Here is an 18,519-nt window from a genome sequence, read left to right as displayed (position 1 = left end):
TACATGCCGCTGTTGAGACGGGATCTTTGCTTGAACTTCAGGTAAATTAGCTTCTTATGTAAAAGCGTATTTTATCTCAAACTTTTCGAAGTAAAACTTCTTTAGGCGCTTTGAGAGTAAAATTTCTAGTTCGCGTCGTGTCATTTCAATGCCGACAGATCATGGAGTAAGACGACGATTTTGATTTTCAGTATCTTTTTTAAGTATCTTAATTTACAGTAAATTCACTAATAAATATTAAACTATTAGATATTTAAAAATTAATAATATATAAAACCTTATAAAACCTTTTTGATAATATTCTATTGTCATATTAGTAAAAACTGGCCATCAAGACACGTTGCCAAAAATTAAAAAACATTCTATTTTCAAAATTAACCGCGAACAGAAAAAAATATATTGAGTAGGTGTAATACTTGTGTAATATTATGAGTTTTAAAATTTAACTAGTAAAACTTTTAAGGATTAATAAGGATAATTAAGGATTTCATTATCATCACCCTTATTATAATTTTTAAATTTAGGAGCTTCTGATTTCTGAATATAATCGGCAAAAGTTATCAACGTGTTGCGATGAAGCTGGCGTGGGCTTACTGCACAAAGCCGTGTTTTACAACTACATGGATATTGTTGAATGGCTGGTCAAATGTTTTCCACAACTTGTGCATCAGAGAGATTCAGTGAGTATAAAATTTACATACTTATTAAAAAATGACAACTATCTATTTTAACTTTGCTTTGTTTTGGGTATACTCACGTTTTTTAGACTTAAAATCAAAGCTCTTTGTATAACATCTTCGAAACTTCGTAAAGGATGCAGCGGTTTATGATCCGTCCTTACGTCCGCTTTGTTTGAAACTTGTACTAACTACTAAAATACTGTTAAAAACTTTAAAAAATCCTTAAAAAAAACTGCATCCAAATCCGTTGCGTAGTTTTAAATATCTAAGCGTACATTTAAATCTTATCGTATTAGATAGTTGGTAATGATTTCGATGCGAATAGCATACTTAAAAAGACTTGTTAAACTGATTATAAAAGCATTGGTAATTTTAATTAGATCATGGTTTAGGAGACTAATGTACCTACTTATCTCATTCTGAAAACATCACGTCCAAATAGCATATAGATTTTATAACATTGAAAGCTTTACATAATCCGGAGTCCGGACCAACGTCCGACAGCTTAACAGCAAAGTCGAACCAATCTTCTATCAGATCAACCATAGGGTCGATCCCAAGGCATTTCTTAAAAATCGCTAGAGAATGAAAAGATAAAAAGCTCAGCAGAAAGCTCCAAACAACCTAGCTCCAGGGGGTACCTTTAAAAAAAATTGAGAACAAGCTTTGGGGATGGGTTTATCTCAACCGATATTAGGAAGGTCGCACCGCCCTCCACTACACGGCGGTTTGTCACGATGAGGCGGCGATGGCCGGCCTGCTCGAGCGGGCGGGCGCGAGCCGGGGCGCGCGGGACGCGGCCGGACACACGCTAGCGCACTACCGCGCGGCGCGCACTCTGCTCGCGTTGCCTGTAGCCAACATGCCGTCCCGACCGAACCAGCCAGGTAAATATTACTTTACTAATTATTGTTTTAAAAAAATATAGAAGTAAGTAATTAGAAGAATTACAGTTAAATACTTTTTTATTGTGCTTTTAAGAAACTTAAAACTCTTGGTAAGAAATTAACATAAACAATCATTATTTTTCTTACTTTGTTTGAGCTTCATTTCCACAGTTTTGTTCTATATGTTTAAGTGTTTCGGTTTATATTTTATTTGAATTGTTGTTTTAATTTACCGATGAGAAATTATCATCTCACACAAAGAAATGCCTTTAAAAACTTTATTGTCGGTGCTGATTAGTAATAAATATTTCAGGGAAGTTATCTTTTTTTTTTCAAGAGATGAGTCGTACATTTGACAGAATGATGTTTTACAAATTGTGTATTTGATACAAATCACGTAATGCTTGATCATATTTTGTTTAATAAATTGTAAAAAACTTAACTATCTAGCGCTATTTTGATTATACATCAACGAAGTTAAAGTTAAAATATTGATAAGTTTTAAAAGTTTATTAAGAATAACGCATTATTGCATACTTATTTACAAAAATTATTTTGTTTATGCACTATTTTTTTTTTAATCAGAGATAATTAAAGCTTGATTAACATGTATAAGAGCTTTTTTGCAAGTTCCAAGTTTTAAATAAAGTGTGCTAATGTGGCATATCATTAAATTTTTTAACTTAATCTGAATCTAGAATAAAATAAATCGTACTTTTAAATATAACATGACGAAAATAGTTTTATTGCCACTTTGGTAAGTTTCGTGAATTAAGTGACCAATTATGTAAGAACGCTTGATATGCTCGTTTTTATTCGTTCGTATTTCCATATTAATTTCTTTCTAGATATCGAATATATTTGATTTAGTTAATTTGAAATAACATATTAATTTAATTAATTTAATCCAATTAGTATTAGCTACTTACTTGTATATAAATAAAATATGTTGGAATTAAATAATTTTACTTTTAGACTGTACAAGAAATCATACCGTAGATACTTATTAAAACTTTAGTCATAGACTAAAGTTACATTATCAGCCCAACTATGTATATAGTGTCGTGAAGGTAATTCAATTTTTAGTAATTGTAAACTGGACTTCAAGTTATAACTTATAATACTATCCTCAAAGAAAGTCTACTTAGTTATTCTGTTTGCATTGGCCATAATGGTCAAAGCATGCATGTAAATTCCACGCTCGTAGCGTTTTGTAGGCATTTCGTAGCAGCCATATAATTATCTTAATACTAGTCATAATTTGTTTGATTTATTTACTTTACAGTAATAATGTACTTTATTCTATAGATAACATGTTTTTTAAACTTAAAAAAAAATATTTCGTTTATTTAGATATTCTTGTTATGGTGAAAGTTGATCTACGATAAACAATCTTCTCTGTTATACTTAAACCCGGATTCGTCTTAAGTAATTTGAAATAAAATACCGTTTATTGAACACCATGTACCTATATGCGGGTAGAAAAATCTAAATAGAAGCGTTACGTCGCAAGTACATTTTTAGCGTGTAGATAAAGGCTTGGCTCTTTAAGGCGGGGCTGAAATATTGCGTGGTCATGAATTATTTATTTTTGTACTAGCCTTTCTGGCAAGCCGCACCCGTTAAATAATTTTCACCTTTTCAATGTTATATTATAGTTTTTATAAGCCGTCATCAAACCGTTACCGAAAGTGTGAGACAAGTTTTTAAATTAGCTATTAAACAAAATAAAAGCAATAAGTGTTATCGCTTGCACAAATCAGTTCTTTTCAGTGTTTCAGTAAGTTCGTATTATGCTAATCTGAAACGATTTCGACCGAGTGTCACGCAAACTTGTTGCTCTTTACGCAATAACTTTTGATTCACCTCTTCATTGAACACCTTATTACTTTACTTAGGTTCTGCGGATGTATTTTATGACAATTATTGTTACATCGTTAGTCCTTTGTCCTCTTGTTTTTATTATAAAAAAATATATTACTCGGTTGCGATCTTTGACAATACAATAGACTATACATAAAATTGGCTTTGTTATATTATAAGTTACTTAGCCTATGTGCTATGACGTCATAGGTCTAGGCACCAAAGAAAAATGAGAAATAGTACCTAATTATTTCAACCGTATGATTAGTAAGCCAAGAACAATGTATGATACATATTGTAGGTAAATGGTATACATCGATACAACGATAAAATCTTAATCGATACTACCAAGTACCAAGTCGGAATTAGTCAATACAAACTATGTTTTGAGTAGTGAGGGAACATAATGACTATTGACAGCGATGTCCTACATTGGACACATGGTATGAAAGGGCATGTGTAGGCTTCGATCGATGGTAGTTGAGTCATTAAACATTAAACTTGTCTGTCTTTCAACCAGAGGTTTTAAATAGCCTTGACACACGAATTTCAGGTCTTCAAGTACCTACTTAAATTTTCATAACAACTACAATGTAATTAATTTTTTCATACAGCACTACAAGTTACAACCTACTACGCAAAATATTATCCTTTGATGTTTAAAAATGTATTATCCTCCTAAAAGAGTCCTCTTTTCATCAGTCCATTAAATTCAATAAGTACCTAACTGAAGTCGCATAATGAAACAGATAGGTATCATTTCAGCCAACATGATCACTCTTTAATCTCTTATATCTTATCTTTCTTACTAATATTATAAATGCGAAAGTTTGTGAGGATGTGTGTTTGTTACTCTTTCACGCAAATACTACTGAACCGATTACAATGAAATTTAGCATACATATAGAGAGTAACTTGGATTAACACATAGGATTGGTTTTATCCCGTAAATCCCACGGGAACAGGAACTATGCGGGTTTTTCTTTCAAAACGCGGGCGAAGCCGCGGGCGGAAAGCTAGTATTACCTATATATACGCACCTCAAAAGTTTAACATGTGCATTGTAATTTATACATGTACAATAACTAGTATTGAAGTGGTTATAAGGTGACGACATTTTCAACAGGACTTAAGAAATTACTAGTACTTATGTTTAAAATAATTAATATTATTATACGCGTTACCCACCCACATACCGTGACTAAGTAACCCGCATAAGGCTGACGTTATTTAGCAACAGTTATATTTATATTTTGATGTTGGGTTAACCTACAGCTTATTAACAAGAAATTTAAATTTAATACAGTAGTTTTTATCATCTTGAAACGACTATTCTATTATCACACTATGAATATAAGAATACATCTTCAGACTCCAATATGGAAGGTGGTGTCCTATTTTAGACTGAAAATATGACCGTTCACATCATTTTGGCGCATAACGATCAAACCAACGTCGGCGATTCTGTTCTTATTTCTGTTTTTTCTGCTCATTTTCTAATCCAATTTAAGATTCTATTTTAAACCCATTTCTATCCTTCCTATCACTGTATCGAGATTCATTAACGCACCAGCCAATATTTCCCACGTCTTCTATTGACAGCCGATTAGCCTTGAACTTTTTTATTGATTAGTGTTTCTAGAAAAAATATAACTTTGTACTAACATTTAAATGTTTTGCTTTATGTAGAATTCCGATGTCGTGTACCTAATTAAATTTATTACTTTCATATTTCAAAAAGTTAACAAATTCCTGAAAGGTGGCTTGCTTTACAAACTACATAATTTACCGTTGTCCTCGTTTATTACAAAGAAAACATTATTTGTTTTAAATCAAAGAGGAGACAAATTTCGTGATAAGGGATAATTTTGAGGAAGATTTAAGACAATCACCAAAACATATAATATTTCCATCCCCATTACTTGCATCAAATTTTGTCTCGTGATAGAAAAACAATATGTGTAATAATTGCTGGTATTCTGATCCATGCAAACTGTAAAGTACCATATTTTATACCGGTAAAACATTTATTCCATGCACTTAAAAAAAGGAATGCTCATTTTGTAAACAATAGAAACAGAAAAAAATTAACATGAATTCTTCTTACTATTGATTATAACAATTATAAAATTGGGTATGACGCATGAATCTACATCCGGTCACACATCCCAATAATGAAATTATATACCTATAAAATAGGATCCAAAATTATACGCTACAGATCTAAAATAATAATAAATTACAACAGGTTTGGTGATCAAGCGGCATAACATTCGAATATGGTGTCACGAATGCGACATGGGGCGCTTACAGCGCGTGGTGTGGGAGGGGCAGGGCTCCAGGCTGCTGAGCGAGGTCTCCAGCCAGCCTATTGTAAAGAAATTCTTGGAAGCCGTACCTTACATGATGGTAATCTTTAATATTTTCAGCTAAAAGTTTAATTCACCTTTTTTACCGATTGTAATTGCCGTCATTTGTAACTTATAACATAATTTTTCAGAACACAATTCGAGATATACATAATGCAGTTATTCAAAACAATTTGGAAGGCCTTATTAAACTTACGAATGACCCGGTTCCTCCACAAATTCTATCAAGCAGAGATTCAAATAACATGACTGTATGTCACAAAGTAAGTAATCAAACATAATATGAATCTTTTTGTGCTTCGTTCAGACGATGTAGGTACACCTAAAAAAAAGAGATAGAAACGAATACGAAAACAAATATGTAAACGTGATGCATAAAAGTTATACTTATATGATTTTATATATAAACATCTATAAACAGACTGCAACGAAAAAATAATTTGCTTGAACTTAATTTATTATTTTAGGCGGCAGGGTTAGGACATGGGGGAATTTTGAAATATCTTATAGAAAGGTATCCTCAAGGTATAAATGAAATAGATAACGACGGCCGAACACCACTACATTATGCGGCAATAGTTAAGGATGATCAGCATACATTTAAAACCCTAAGTAGCTTTGGAGCAGATGAAGGAGCGTTGGATAATGTGCGTAGAAAAATCCATTTATAACCATTTTATAACACTTTTTTATTAATTTTGTATCACCATAATGCTTTCATTGAATAATGTGATTCATTTAATAATTTAAATTTTGTTAGTTGACATGCAATGGAAGAAGGATAACTGTAATGTAAATCATTTCTGTTTTTAGAAAAATAAGACGCCTGCTTACTACATCAACAGACCCCAAGAAATTGACAAGAATCACCTAAAAATTTTACCTGATGCTCCCAGAACCCCGTCTAGTTCATATCCACCTTCATGGGATTGGAAAATATTAAATACTGATTATACATCTGAATTAAATAAAAAACCAAGAAGAAAAAATTTTAAAGCATCAACGGAGAATATTTCATCAAAAACAATATCTAATACAATATCTGAAAGTATAGAAAAAAACACAAGTGCCATGAAAAATAGTAGTACACATGAATTGATCAGTAGTTTACCTGAACTAGACGACAGTAATGAAAAGGAACCAATAATTGAAGAAAATACGGACGACTCAAATGAAATAACGCAAAATAAAGAAACAGATATTCAGGTGAGCAGCACACAATGCATGTTTAGTAAAACTTTTTTATTTCTTTGCATTGCTTAAAAGTCATCCGCATGATTTTCTTTTTACGTTCTAGGAAAATATTGAGGAACATATCAGCTCTAAACTAGAAGAGCATAGTAAAGACGACAAAAATGATGCTGTTGAGGAAAACCATCCAAAAGATACGGAGAATGTAGAGGAGGAAAAGCAAGCTATTGAATCTGATAGCGTTCCAGATAAAGAAATATCTAATGATCATAATATATCATTAGAAAATAACGACGATTCTGCGAATAATGGAGAAACAGAAGCAAAGACTGAAGTAGATGAAACTGAAAATACTACTGAGCATGATCAGGCACCTAAAAGTGAACAAATTAATGAAAATGTAGACGAAACCACATCTATTGAATCTAAAGAAGAGCCTGAATCTACAACTGAAGATCAAATAAATAAAAATAACTTTGAAGAAAACTTGAACGATACAAATGACGGCGTAGATGATAAAAATTACGATAGTCTGAACCCAGAAGTCGACGATACAAGCAAAGATAACGAGGCAGAAAATTATATCAATTCAAATGAGGCACATGATAACGATGAGCATGATGTGTATCGAGTTGAAAATAATCATCAGAATTCAGAAACAGGTGATCCAATAAATAACAACATTCATTCAAATACTCATAATGATTCACAATCAATTGAATCTAAAGCGAATGAAGAAAGCGATAAATTTAACGGTGTACAAATACATGATTCTCAAGCAGAGGACGCATCGATTGTAGTTAATGAAGGTAATATCAACGTTGATCACAGCGAAGATGACGATGATGTACAAGTACAGGGTGACACACAAACCGAACACAATGACATACACATTATCGCAAAGGAAACACAAAAAACTGGAAGTGCTGTTAGGAGTGACAGGGTTTCTTCTGGCACATCACATGCAATTTAAGCAAATATTATTTTTAATAAAAATATATAATTATTACTTAGGGTCCCTTACTAGTTCAATATTTTTGTTTTACACATTAAGGCAACACCAACGGTCGCAATACCCAAGAAAGTCTTATAGAAGGTATTGTGAGTAGTGAAGCTGAAAAAGACTCACAAGATGCAAGTGTAACTTTAAAAGGAAACGGGGATCTTATTACTGTCGTAAGTATTCTTATTGGAGTAATATTAACAGTCTATTGAAAAGGTAACATTGATAATAGATATTTCTCGTGCCGTTTCAAAAAGCATCATTGTAGCACACCGATATATTTTTCACAGACACGATACACCGTTAAAGATAATTTGCTAGCTTATTAGATTATAACATTGTGTTAAATAGAAAGTAGTGCGCGAATGCCTATGTTTTCAATGTTTAACTACTATTATTGAATAATTGAAATTCATCAGCTATATTTTATCCTCCCAGGATAATCAAATAGATCCCGAAGTAACTGAACTAATTAATACGGGCAATATGGAAATGCTGGCGACGTTAGTATTAAATGGCGAAGGATCGAGACTTATCGGAAGATATTCCGATAATTTGGAAATTCAAGCATTTCTGGAAAATGTACCGACTTACATGGTAAGCATAGAATACTTTACAGACCTATTGAATAAAAATTGAATTGGAGTATTTTTATCTATTTGTGCGCTCACAATTATTAATGTGGTAAATAACTTTTAGCAAAAGATAAACAAAGTGCATTTGGCTGCCAAAAATGGAAATATAAGGGAACTTCAAGCGGCGTTAGATAGACGGAAATTTGCCATAGCTCGTGATCCGATATCTGCAAATGGCGCTACGCCTCTACATGTAGCAACGGTTTATGGAAAAACAAATATTATAAAATACTTAGGGGGACGGTAAATATATTCCGAAATTTATTTTTCATCTTAGTGTTGTTATTTTTTTAAAAGAAGAATGTTGAGATATTTTTCAACAGTTTTCCAGAGACACTGTCTGCGGTCGATTTTGAGGGTCGAACGGCTTTACACTACGCGGCTGTTTTACCAGACAACGGCCATTATTATAATTTACTCCAACAACTTGGCGCCAATTCTAAGGATTTGGATGATGTAATGAAGAATTAACTATTAGAAGAAGTATTAATTTTTATTTCACTTGTTCGTAATCAAATAGAGTCATATTTGTTTCAGAACGGTCAATCTGCTGATGATTACTATAAAAACCCCAATTTGCTACCATTTAATCACCTTTTAACTGATTTCGGTATCGGTGAAGAAGAAATAAAAGAAATGTTTTCTGATAAAGGTAAGTCACAAGTGAAAATTATCACTAAGGATTACAGTCTAAAATTTTGTTTGTTTGTTTTATGAGAGTAAATAATAATAATAATCTTCAATTTATTGTCAATTTGACTTTTTGTTGAATATTCTGTTTAATCTAAATCATACTAATAATTATTTATATAGTGCCAGAGGATCGTGTATCAAGCCGACGCTCTTTGGATACCCCGGAGTCACTGGATACATTAGACCGCTGCTATCGTCTCCTTACATCAGCGAAACAAACGCGTACACCTCTTTCAGCATCATCAAATAAAGCTACTCCTCCGTTAGTTCTTGGAAGATTTCTTAAAAAATCTGTGTATGAATTAATTAAACATCGAATCACTAAATTAGACCATGACCTATTCGATGTCATATGGCCTGCTGTTAAAAAAATACCTGAAAATCGTAACATAATTCAAACAGTAGAAGAGGATTTTCCGGGTGGAGTGACAGCGCCGGATTATTATATTTATGATGTCTTTAGTGAATTTTTGATACCACTTTTAAAGGATCTGCATAACATTAACATTTCCTATGAATTGCCATTTCATCCCCCGTCTGATTTTGTTAATAATTCAGTTGTTTCTAATCCCTCGACATCATCGGAGCCTTTGGTTGAATTGAATGTGGATCCAAGTGATGAGTTTGTTTTATCGGGTAATATAGAATGTTCAAGGAATATAGACGGTTTTGAATTACCTCTTAATCTCAAAATCGGTAAACTAGAAGCAATTGAAAGAATTATCACTACAATATTGCTAAATGCTGAATTTACAAATATAATCGGGCTCCTAAGTCCTGAATCAGACCAAAAAGGAGGCAGCTACTATACACTTAATGAAGTATTAGAAAAACCATCTGAAGTAAGCGCAACTCTAGCATCTTCTGGACTACTGATTCCTCTGTGTGAAAGAGACGAAATCGATGACTTGAGTCGTTTGCACGGAAAACATTGGTCATATGGTCGAGGAGTTTTCATTAGCGACGATAAAACAGTGGCAATATGGATAAATGTTCATGACCACTTAAGGGTAATTATCTCAACACCCCTTGATTCCCCAGGCGAAGTTGGGCTGCCTTTTAGTAGAATTTCTAATATCATGAGGTACCTTCATAGCAAACTTGATTTCGTTTGGCATGAAAGACTCGGCCATCTATCTAGCAGACCTACATTTTTGGGGGCGGGACTTCGTTTTAATCTTATTATTAACTTTCCTGGGTTATCAAAAGATTTGGAGAATATCAAGCACCTATGTGCAATGAGGGGACTACAATATCGTGAAACTGTTAGCGAAGATATTGCTAAGGTCAGCAACTATCAAAGTTTAAGTGTAACTGAAATAAATTGTTTTAATGATTTCGCAACTGCGATATCTAATCTTCTACATCTTGAAAGAGATTTATCTCTTCAGAATTCTGCACATATAGCGACAATGTTGAGTAATATATTCCGAAGAAAAAGAAGCAGTCTGGCGGATTTGAACGTACGCGGGCTGGATGAGAAACACTAAAATTTAAATTTGCAATAAATCACTTTTAGTTTCATAATTTCACTCAATTAGTATTAATTTTCATTATAATAATGATGTTGGAAAGGCATAGGTGCCCGGAGAACATTGCATCTAGGAATTAAAGGCTCTATTAACTCTTAGGTCAGTACTGAATGTTAAGTATTTCTAGACACATTGTGAGTGGCGTGTTCGTGAACACTTCAGGACGACGTGTTTGCTAAACGATCACGCTTATACACGAAGTAGTTTATTAAACAAAGCTTTTAAAACGCACTCACAGAAAGCACCAGACACCTCTGTCTTTCCAAAACTTAAATGGTGTTTATATTGTAGCTGTGTGTTTAGAAATAAAAATCGATGAGATATATAAATTTTAAATGTAGATATTTTTACAATCAGAAAATTTTCATGAGGAAATTTTTTTTCTAAAAATAAATCGTAATAGCTCTGACTGAAAAGGTTTTTAAAAATAAATCGATGTAGCTATGACCTATAAAGTATAAATAATAAAAAGCTTTGTGTGTTAATAACTTGCCACTTCCGCTATTCGATTTTCCTTTCAGTCGCGGTAGTTAAGCCCCATGTATAAACATGTGCGACTAATCCAGTGGCGTTGTAATATCGAAGGTCGACACTGAATAATTGATCGCTTTCAGACGCGAGTCACGCAACGAACGGCCAATTGGACATTCCCATCTTTCACACCGAAGAGGGCAGATACCTCGCTAAGTGTAAGGCATTTTAAAATGGAAAAGTCTAATAAATTTGGAACGAAAGATCTTGACGTGGAAACTGTTATTTCAGCTCTCGGCGATCCTTTGATCAAAGGTCTGACCGAGGTGGCGAACGTGAAACCGAAAGATCCGATCGCGTTCCTCGCATCGTTCCTTCATAATTTCCCTGATCACGAAAAGCCTCGATTAGGTACGCCGGTAAGTGAATATTTAATACTTATATAATTATTCTTGACTATAGGGTGTTTTTAATACTGGTGTGGTGACAAACAACAGGAATCAAACGTGCTGCTAACGAAAGGTCTGCCAGATTTTGAGAACGACTATCCACCACCAAACGAGGATGTGTCCCAGTCGAGGATGGACACGAAGCCGCTGAACGCGGTGCGTAGTGCGGCGCGGACCACGACGCGGCCCACGCGGCCCATCGACGTGATCACTGTGGAGCCGCTGCACGAGCCCAGCCCGGACGCGCCGGAGGCTGCTCACACTAGCGCGGATCGGGTATGTATGGATACGGATAATATTTAGTGGGTTATTGTGCAAATACACAACTGCTCGATACATTACACATCTGTTTAACCAACATCACTGACACAGAGACATAGTCATAGACTTAACAGACTCAAAATTCAATCTCTTAACAACTTTGTTAATGAATGTGTTAAATTTGATAAATAACTTTTTTTTTACTACGGGCTTTGATGTATTTATTTTCTTTACTTTGTGAATCACACTAAGTAACTAATATTGAATTTGAATTTACGACAGGACATATAATTATCTTAATTTTGGCGGGAAAATAATCATCTTCACTTCTACACGTTAACACGATTTTTTATTATTAACGGTTCGAGAAGTTAACGATTCTGGAACTTTTTACGTTTTAACACACATCCAAACATCCTACCATTAATAATTGTCCATTTATTTAAGGACGAACACGGTCAATCGATGCTACACTTCGCAGCAGCTCGACCCCATACAAACAATGCTCTGTTTCAATTGCTACAAGAAACAGACGTCAGCATTGGGTACCGGGATGAGTTGTATAGAACTGCAAGAGATATCTCCATACAGGCCAATGTTCTGGAGAACACGGCGGAAATTGATCGCTTTGTCCTTCATTTGGCAGCTAGAGGTCAGTTTAAAGTGTACCTACGTTTGGAATCCATTAAATTTAAAATGCTTTGGTGTTTAGGGCTAATTAATATTCAGTTTTAGCTGGAGATCAGAAACTGGTGACTGAAACATTCGGCCTGTGTAGCGCAAATATAATTTTAAAACAGAAACACGATATAATATAAATACCTAATTCGATAAATTAATAATAATTGCTCAATCATCATCAAAAATAATAAATACCTATTGATTTTTTAGGCAATAGCGATAAAATAATGGAATTATTATTGCAAGGATATGATCACATACTAGACGTAGTGGACGAAGATGGCGTACCTATCAACGAAGTTATATCACAGCGGGGAGATAGTGATATGGCCAATTTACTTGGTTCCATTCCTACATTCGAGGTATTTTAAAGCTAATTTAATTTAGTATTTTCAAACATTTATACCTCCAACTTTTTAGTTTTTACTGCACAATTAAATCATCAGAACAGAAAATACATATTCTATTTGACTAAATTCTTCGACGACAAAAGTTTCTGCTAAACATGACAATTTTGAAACTTGTAACTTTAACTTAAATATTTTCAGAAGCTTATTGGCAAATTGGCTTGAGATATAAAAAATATTGTGTATATAAACAGGCTTTTACACTAGAGCAGCCCCAATGTATGTCTGTGGCAGCCCCTCACTACCCTTTTTTAAGTAACTAATAATAGGTATCCATTAAAAGATATCAACTTTGTTATTATTTTATCAACTGAATGAATGTTTCACCTTGACCTTATTATTATTGTAATGTCCAACGGGGTGCTACCCTATTATTATGCCACTGACTAGTGACTACACAATATTTTGCATACTTTTCCAACTGGTGTGTTTAGTTGGATATGTCCATAAAATAGCAAAGTATTTATTTAGTTCTCATTTAATTAGGATAAATTTAAAAAACAGCGACGAATTTTTGGTGGAATGTTGAAATAATTATAGAAATAACAAACCCAATTGTTGCAAATAAATGCTAATCTAGGACGTTATAACCTAATGTTTATCTACTAAAGGAATTTTAGAATTTTTGCTATAATAAGAAGTTTCATAAAAAAAAACACTAAAATATTGCGCGCTTTTTAAAAAATCACGAAAGCTAGACACGGTGACTTATCCGTCGTCCGTGTCGGGGGATGCACACACGCCACGACTTCGAAAGTAATTAAAACCTGACCGCCAGAGTATTAAAAAATACAAGAAATACCGTATACCAGGCTTTTAAATAGATCAATATATTATAGCGTGGTAGCCCAACAAAAATATTTATAGCATTATGGTTGCTATAAATTGACTGCTATATCTTTCTGCCAACTCATTTCCTGAAAAAACGATAAATTTTTAGCTTTTTATGGATGTATCCATCAAACAAATAACAGTTTCATTCTATTAAATATACTTTCCATCTATAAAAGAATACAACTTTCTTCCATCCATGGTTAGGAATCGCGAGAACGTCTCCACGGGGCAGCGAGACGCGGGGACGTATCATTAGTCCGGGAGATCCTCTCCCGTGACGGCGGGGCCACTTTAGCAAGGGCACAAAACTCCTTCGGAAGAACATCGTTACACGTAGCTGTACTTGCTCAACATGAGGACGTCGTTTCTTACTTGGCGGAGACATTTCCCAATTTGTTGAAGACTGGGGATAATGTAAGAACTAAGATATTATAAACGTTGTCGTCATCAGCACTATCATAATTAGAATAATCTTCTTTGTTGCGATCTCTACAACTAAGTGACAGTACCAGTACCCCTTCAATTAGGGGACATAAAAAAAAATGTTGTGTGGTTTTATGAAACCACGGTAAAAGTGAAACTTAGGCACAAAATTATCGTATTTGTACGATAATTATCGTACGGTTCCGAACACTGCTTTATACCTACTCGGCAGCCGACCGTCACGCGACATACGCTACACAGACCAAAAAGTTTGAGACGATGTAATAAAAGTTTCACTTTAAAAATCTATAAAAGAAATACACGGATTTCTTGCATTTCAGTTCAGTTCTATCAATAACAACATAAATAGAAATTTTCGTTTACATTCACATAAAATTATGTTTCCTAATGCTTTAACCAACCTATAGAATGTTTAGTTACAAAAACGTTATAAAAATATATTCATCGTTTTTTCAGCTGGAAAGAACTCCGTTACACTACGCGATGGGTGTAGATAAAATGGAATCACTCAGCCGCATTCTAACTAGAGCTGGCGCCAAACGTGTCCTCAAAGACCTAAAAGGAAGACAACCGACATACTATTTCATGAACAAATCCGATATTTTACGACTAAAGGAGGAAGAAGAAATGTATTAGGAAATCGCAACATTTTTTACATCAATCGTCTTAAAAAATCATAACTAATTAAAATTGAGTCATAATACTTTGTAGAGCTGATATTGTTGTCTACCCTATTATTTTGTCCCTTGAAACGATAAAAATAAAAAAAACGTGTGGCACTCGGGGACTGCCGCGGTAAAGCTATTGCATGCTATGCCTTCAAGCCACACCTCCGTGCCCGTCGGAGTGGGGAGCGTGAGGTTTTTTCGTTACGGAATTTCTGGATTCGGTCCCCGCGCTCAAGGCCCGCGATAGAAGCTATGCAATAGCTTAATTATATACCTAATACCTCGAAACTGAACATGCGTCTAAGAAAACTTCAGCCATATTGCCCCTTGTTCATTCAGCATGAAAGCTTTTGCTAATACATAATATGAAATTTGAAGTTTTATAAAAATAATATTTTTGTGTTACCACAAACCCTGCAAAATATAATTTATTTCTCTATTGTCCATAAAAGCGGAATAAAATTGTAAAGCGACCGTCGTATAAAGGCTTGTTTTTTCTAAAACCTCTAAATTATAAAATACTAGGTAAGTATATACTTGCACTAAATGTTTGCTTGGATTGTGTTTCAGCCATTACACAGATTTTAATATCATTGCATACCTATGAAAATAAAATATAATTCGTAAACAAGTATTTTATAAGTAAATCTCTAAAAAGGTAGGTAATGCGTCAATTTGTATGTGTTTGAATTATTTGTGTACTTGAAGGGACCCTGTTATGATTGTTAGTTTAGAAATTTAGATGTTTAGTGGTATAAGAATTGATTAAAATAAAACGTTTTTCATCACAAGCTATATTTTATTTCCTTTAAATTATTTAAAAGCTAAATAACAGATAACATACAAACAAAAGCAAATTAACAATATTTTAACAAATGTTTCAAAAAACTGCAAAATTTTATCAAAATACATCGACGATAATTCCTGAATCAGCGATTTCAGAATATTATAACCCTTCGGTCAAAAACAATTATTATAATACACGATATTAAGTTAGATAATGTAAATATTTTAAAAAAATATATGGATTTCAAATAGTGGATTGCCACGGAACAGGGTTAATATACATCTGTGAAACAGAACCCCGCATACCTGAAAAATTCAATTCAGATATTAAAACCATAGTAGTTCATTTTCCAGTTATAACCTTTGCATACCTCTACACCATACAGTAAACTCTACACTAAAACATGATTCATGAGATCTTTTATTCTATGTTGATACCATAAATTTGCTAGAAATATGGTACTTTAATATTATTAAATAACAAGAAATATGGTATTTACTAAGTTCGCCCTGATTCAGAGGCACTGGCAGCGGCTTGTTCTTGCTGGTGCGTAACCAATCGCGGTAAGCTTGTTCGCCTTGCACCCGCCGCCTTTGCTCCTCGATAGCGGCGCGCGCAGCTCGACGTTCGGCGCGAGTTTTCATTGCTTGAAATAATTTAAAAAATCAAATGGCAATAAATAATTCGAAGTTCAAATTATTTTTCAAACAATCCTTCTTTCATTCGACTATTGTTTTGCTTTGGCACACTATATTCGCAAAGGAGGACGCGTCAAATTGGGCCTGAAATTTGGGTTAAGACCAATACACACGAAATATTGTTTTTGTGATAGATTATTACACTGTATACCTAACGAAAAAAATAAAGTAAAAAAATAAATCAACCGGGTTCTTGTACAGTCAAGGCAAAAAGTTTTATTTATTTGACTATTATTTTGCGCACAATAACGGTGTTTTTAATTCGAGTGAAGTAAATATAAACCGAAATGTCACTGGAGTGACTGAGTTTAACAACACATTTTACAAAACATAATATTAGTGTATTTCGGTTAATAGAAGGCTTCAGATTAGTACGTCTTTGTAAGTGAAAGTGATTTGGGGTAACATAAAGATATTGTCATTGTCTTATAACAGTTATTAATTGCAAAAAATATTATACACAAAGAAATAAAACTTGATGTGTCTGTACAAAAACCCGGTTAATTATTTTTTTATATACTTATTTATGTGTTATGATCTATTATAAAAACAATATCTCATGTGTATTGGTCCAACTCAAGTGTTCAGGCCCAACTTCCATAGTAAAATGCCCATTCTCCTTTGTCTCTACTCCATTTTATGAAATGAGGCTAAGAATTTCGATACCTAATTTCATGAACGTCTAAGGAAAGCTCAATAAAAAAACGCATTTTCTAAACTAAAGATTAGAATTAGTATGTTCAAAGTTTACTTTTCATTTCCTCTTCTTTTTTCCGTATCCATTCCGCCAGCTTCTCCTCCCTGTCACGTTGCCGTCTATTGCGCTCCTGTTCAAGCCGCTCTTTTTCACGGTATTTACGCATTATCTCTTCAGCTTTTTGCCGCTCAAGCTGAGTACGTTTCCCTTCTAACCACCGCCGGTAAGACTCCTCGCGTTGCTCCGCCGTTGTTCTGGGCGCTGTTTGACGCTTTAACTTTTCGAGTCGTGCTTTTTCACGCTTCTAAAATATATCAACAAATAGAAATTTCGAAGTACCTATCCATTGAATATGACGCCATTTAACTACCTTATTCAACAATCAACACCCTTCCGAATTTTTTTTAAAGTATCGTCGATAATAATAAATGTAAATAACAATAGAACTAGCTCATAACAATGTTTATCATACTAAAAAAAAATTAGGTTAGCCTAAACGGTTGCTGGCTCTAAATTCCACAACTAAAATAAATAATAAATATTCAAACATACCTCTTGTTCTTTTCTTTCCAGCCACTGTTTAAACGCTTCCTGTCTCTTTTTCTCATTTCGCTCTCGTTCTTCCTTAGCTGTTGTGGTTGTGGACATAGATGCGACTGATAGTCGAAAAGTATCAGGACCATCTTCTCGGTACGTCCTATCGTATCGCGGTGACTCCTCTTCTATATCATCCTTATCAATATTTTGTGCTAATCTGCACGATTTTCTTTTGACGCTGCTTGAAGATGTACTAGACAATCTTCCCGTGAGAAATGGAGTCGAGTTACTTCTATAAGAGCTATGAGGATGAGGAGTGATGTCATCAACGCAAGAAGAGTCAGTCTGTAATGACGTCAAAGAATGCGAAGCTTCAACAGTCTCAATGTATATGGCAGGATTAATATAACGAGTTTTACTTTTTTTAGAAATAGTGGACTCGGAATCACTGTGATACTGAATATTTTCACCAGCGCCGTTAAATATGTGATTCGAGTTTTTTGGTGTAAGCTCATATCGGGACTTGTTGCGAGCACTATCACCAAAATCACCTTTTTCTATGTCACTCGCCATTTTCAAAAAATTAACATAACAACATAATCAAGTATAAATTAAATCTATTTTAAAATTGAGTGATTTATAAAATTTGATGTCAATCTGGTTTACGTCAATGAAAATAATAGGTACCGTTCTATTTATAAAAATGAATGGCCAGCAAAAAACTTGTTAGGT

The 18,519-nt window shown here is 33.9% G+C and overlaps 3 protein-coding genes across 3 annotated transcripts; 2 read left to right on the top strand and 1 right to left on the bottom strand.

Annotated features, from left to right (window-relative positions):
• The first annotated feature begins 1,460 nt into the window (after nucleotides 1–1,460).
• Nucleotides 1,461–15,845, top strand: LOC149483330 (uncharacterized). The gene is made up of 18 exons (XM_089702376.1): nucleotides 1,461–1,567; nucleotides 5,679–5,839; nucleotides 5,931–6,062; nucleotides 6,267–6,446; nucleotides 6,613–7,005; nucleotides 7,097–7,799; nucleotides 8,045–8,166; nucleotides 8,432–8,590; nucleotides 8,693–8,871; nucleotides 8,952–9,084; nucleotides 9,166–9,280; nucleotides 11,468–11,542; nucleotides 11,616–11,743; nucleotides 11,822–12,049; nucleotides 12,482–12,686; nucleotides 12,926–13,077; nucleotides 14,161–14,370; nucleotides 14,857–15,845. The coding sequence occupies exons 1-18, from the start codon at nucleotides 1,543–1,545 to the stop codon at nucleotides 15,034–15,036; spliced, it is 3,480 nt and encodes a 1,159-aa protein (XP_089558502.1). The 5' UTR covers nucleotides 1,461–1,542; the 3' UTR covers nucleotides 15,037–15,845.
• Nucleotides 9,417–11,455, top strand: LOC149483331 (arginine kinase; the record flags this gene model as incomplete). Its single annotated transcript, XM_089702884.1, has 1 exon — nucleotides 9,417–11,455. A coding segment is annotated over one exon (1,395 nt), but the record flags the coding sequence as incomplete, so codon positions are not given.
• A 41-nt stretch (nucleotides 15,846–15,886) lies between the features above and the next one.
• Nucleotides 15,887–18,465, bottom strand: LOC149483329 (uncharacterized). The gene is made up of 4 exons (XM_089702418.1): nucleotides 17,803–18,465; nucleotides 17,305–17,554; nucleotides 16,355–16,501; nucleotides 15,887–16,160 (listed from the first exon to the last, which is right to left on the bottom strand). The coding sequence occupies exons 1-4, from the start codon at nucleotides 18,358–18,360 to the stop codon at nucleotides 16,099–16,101; spliced, it is 1,017 nt and encodes a 338-aa protein (XP_089558544.1). The 5' UTR covers nucleotides 18,361–18,465; the 3' UTR covers nucleotides 15,887–16,098.
• Nucleotides 18,466–18,519: the final 54 nt, after the last annotated feature.

Source organism: Colias philodice, chromosome 13 (assembly GCF_061535455.1).
Source record: "Colias philodice isolate Cphi_HAF_F1 chromosome 13, ilColPhil1 Martin Lab GWU primary, whole genome shotgun sequence".
NCBI classification, from domain to species: Eukaryota; Metazoa; Arthropoda; class Insecta; order Lepidoptera; family Pieridae; genus Colias; species Colias philodice.
Note: the sequence above shows the minus strand (reverse complement) of the source record. Positions and strands in the feature narration are given on the sequence as shown.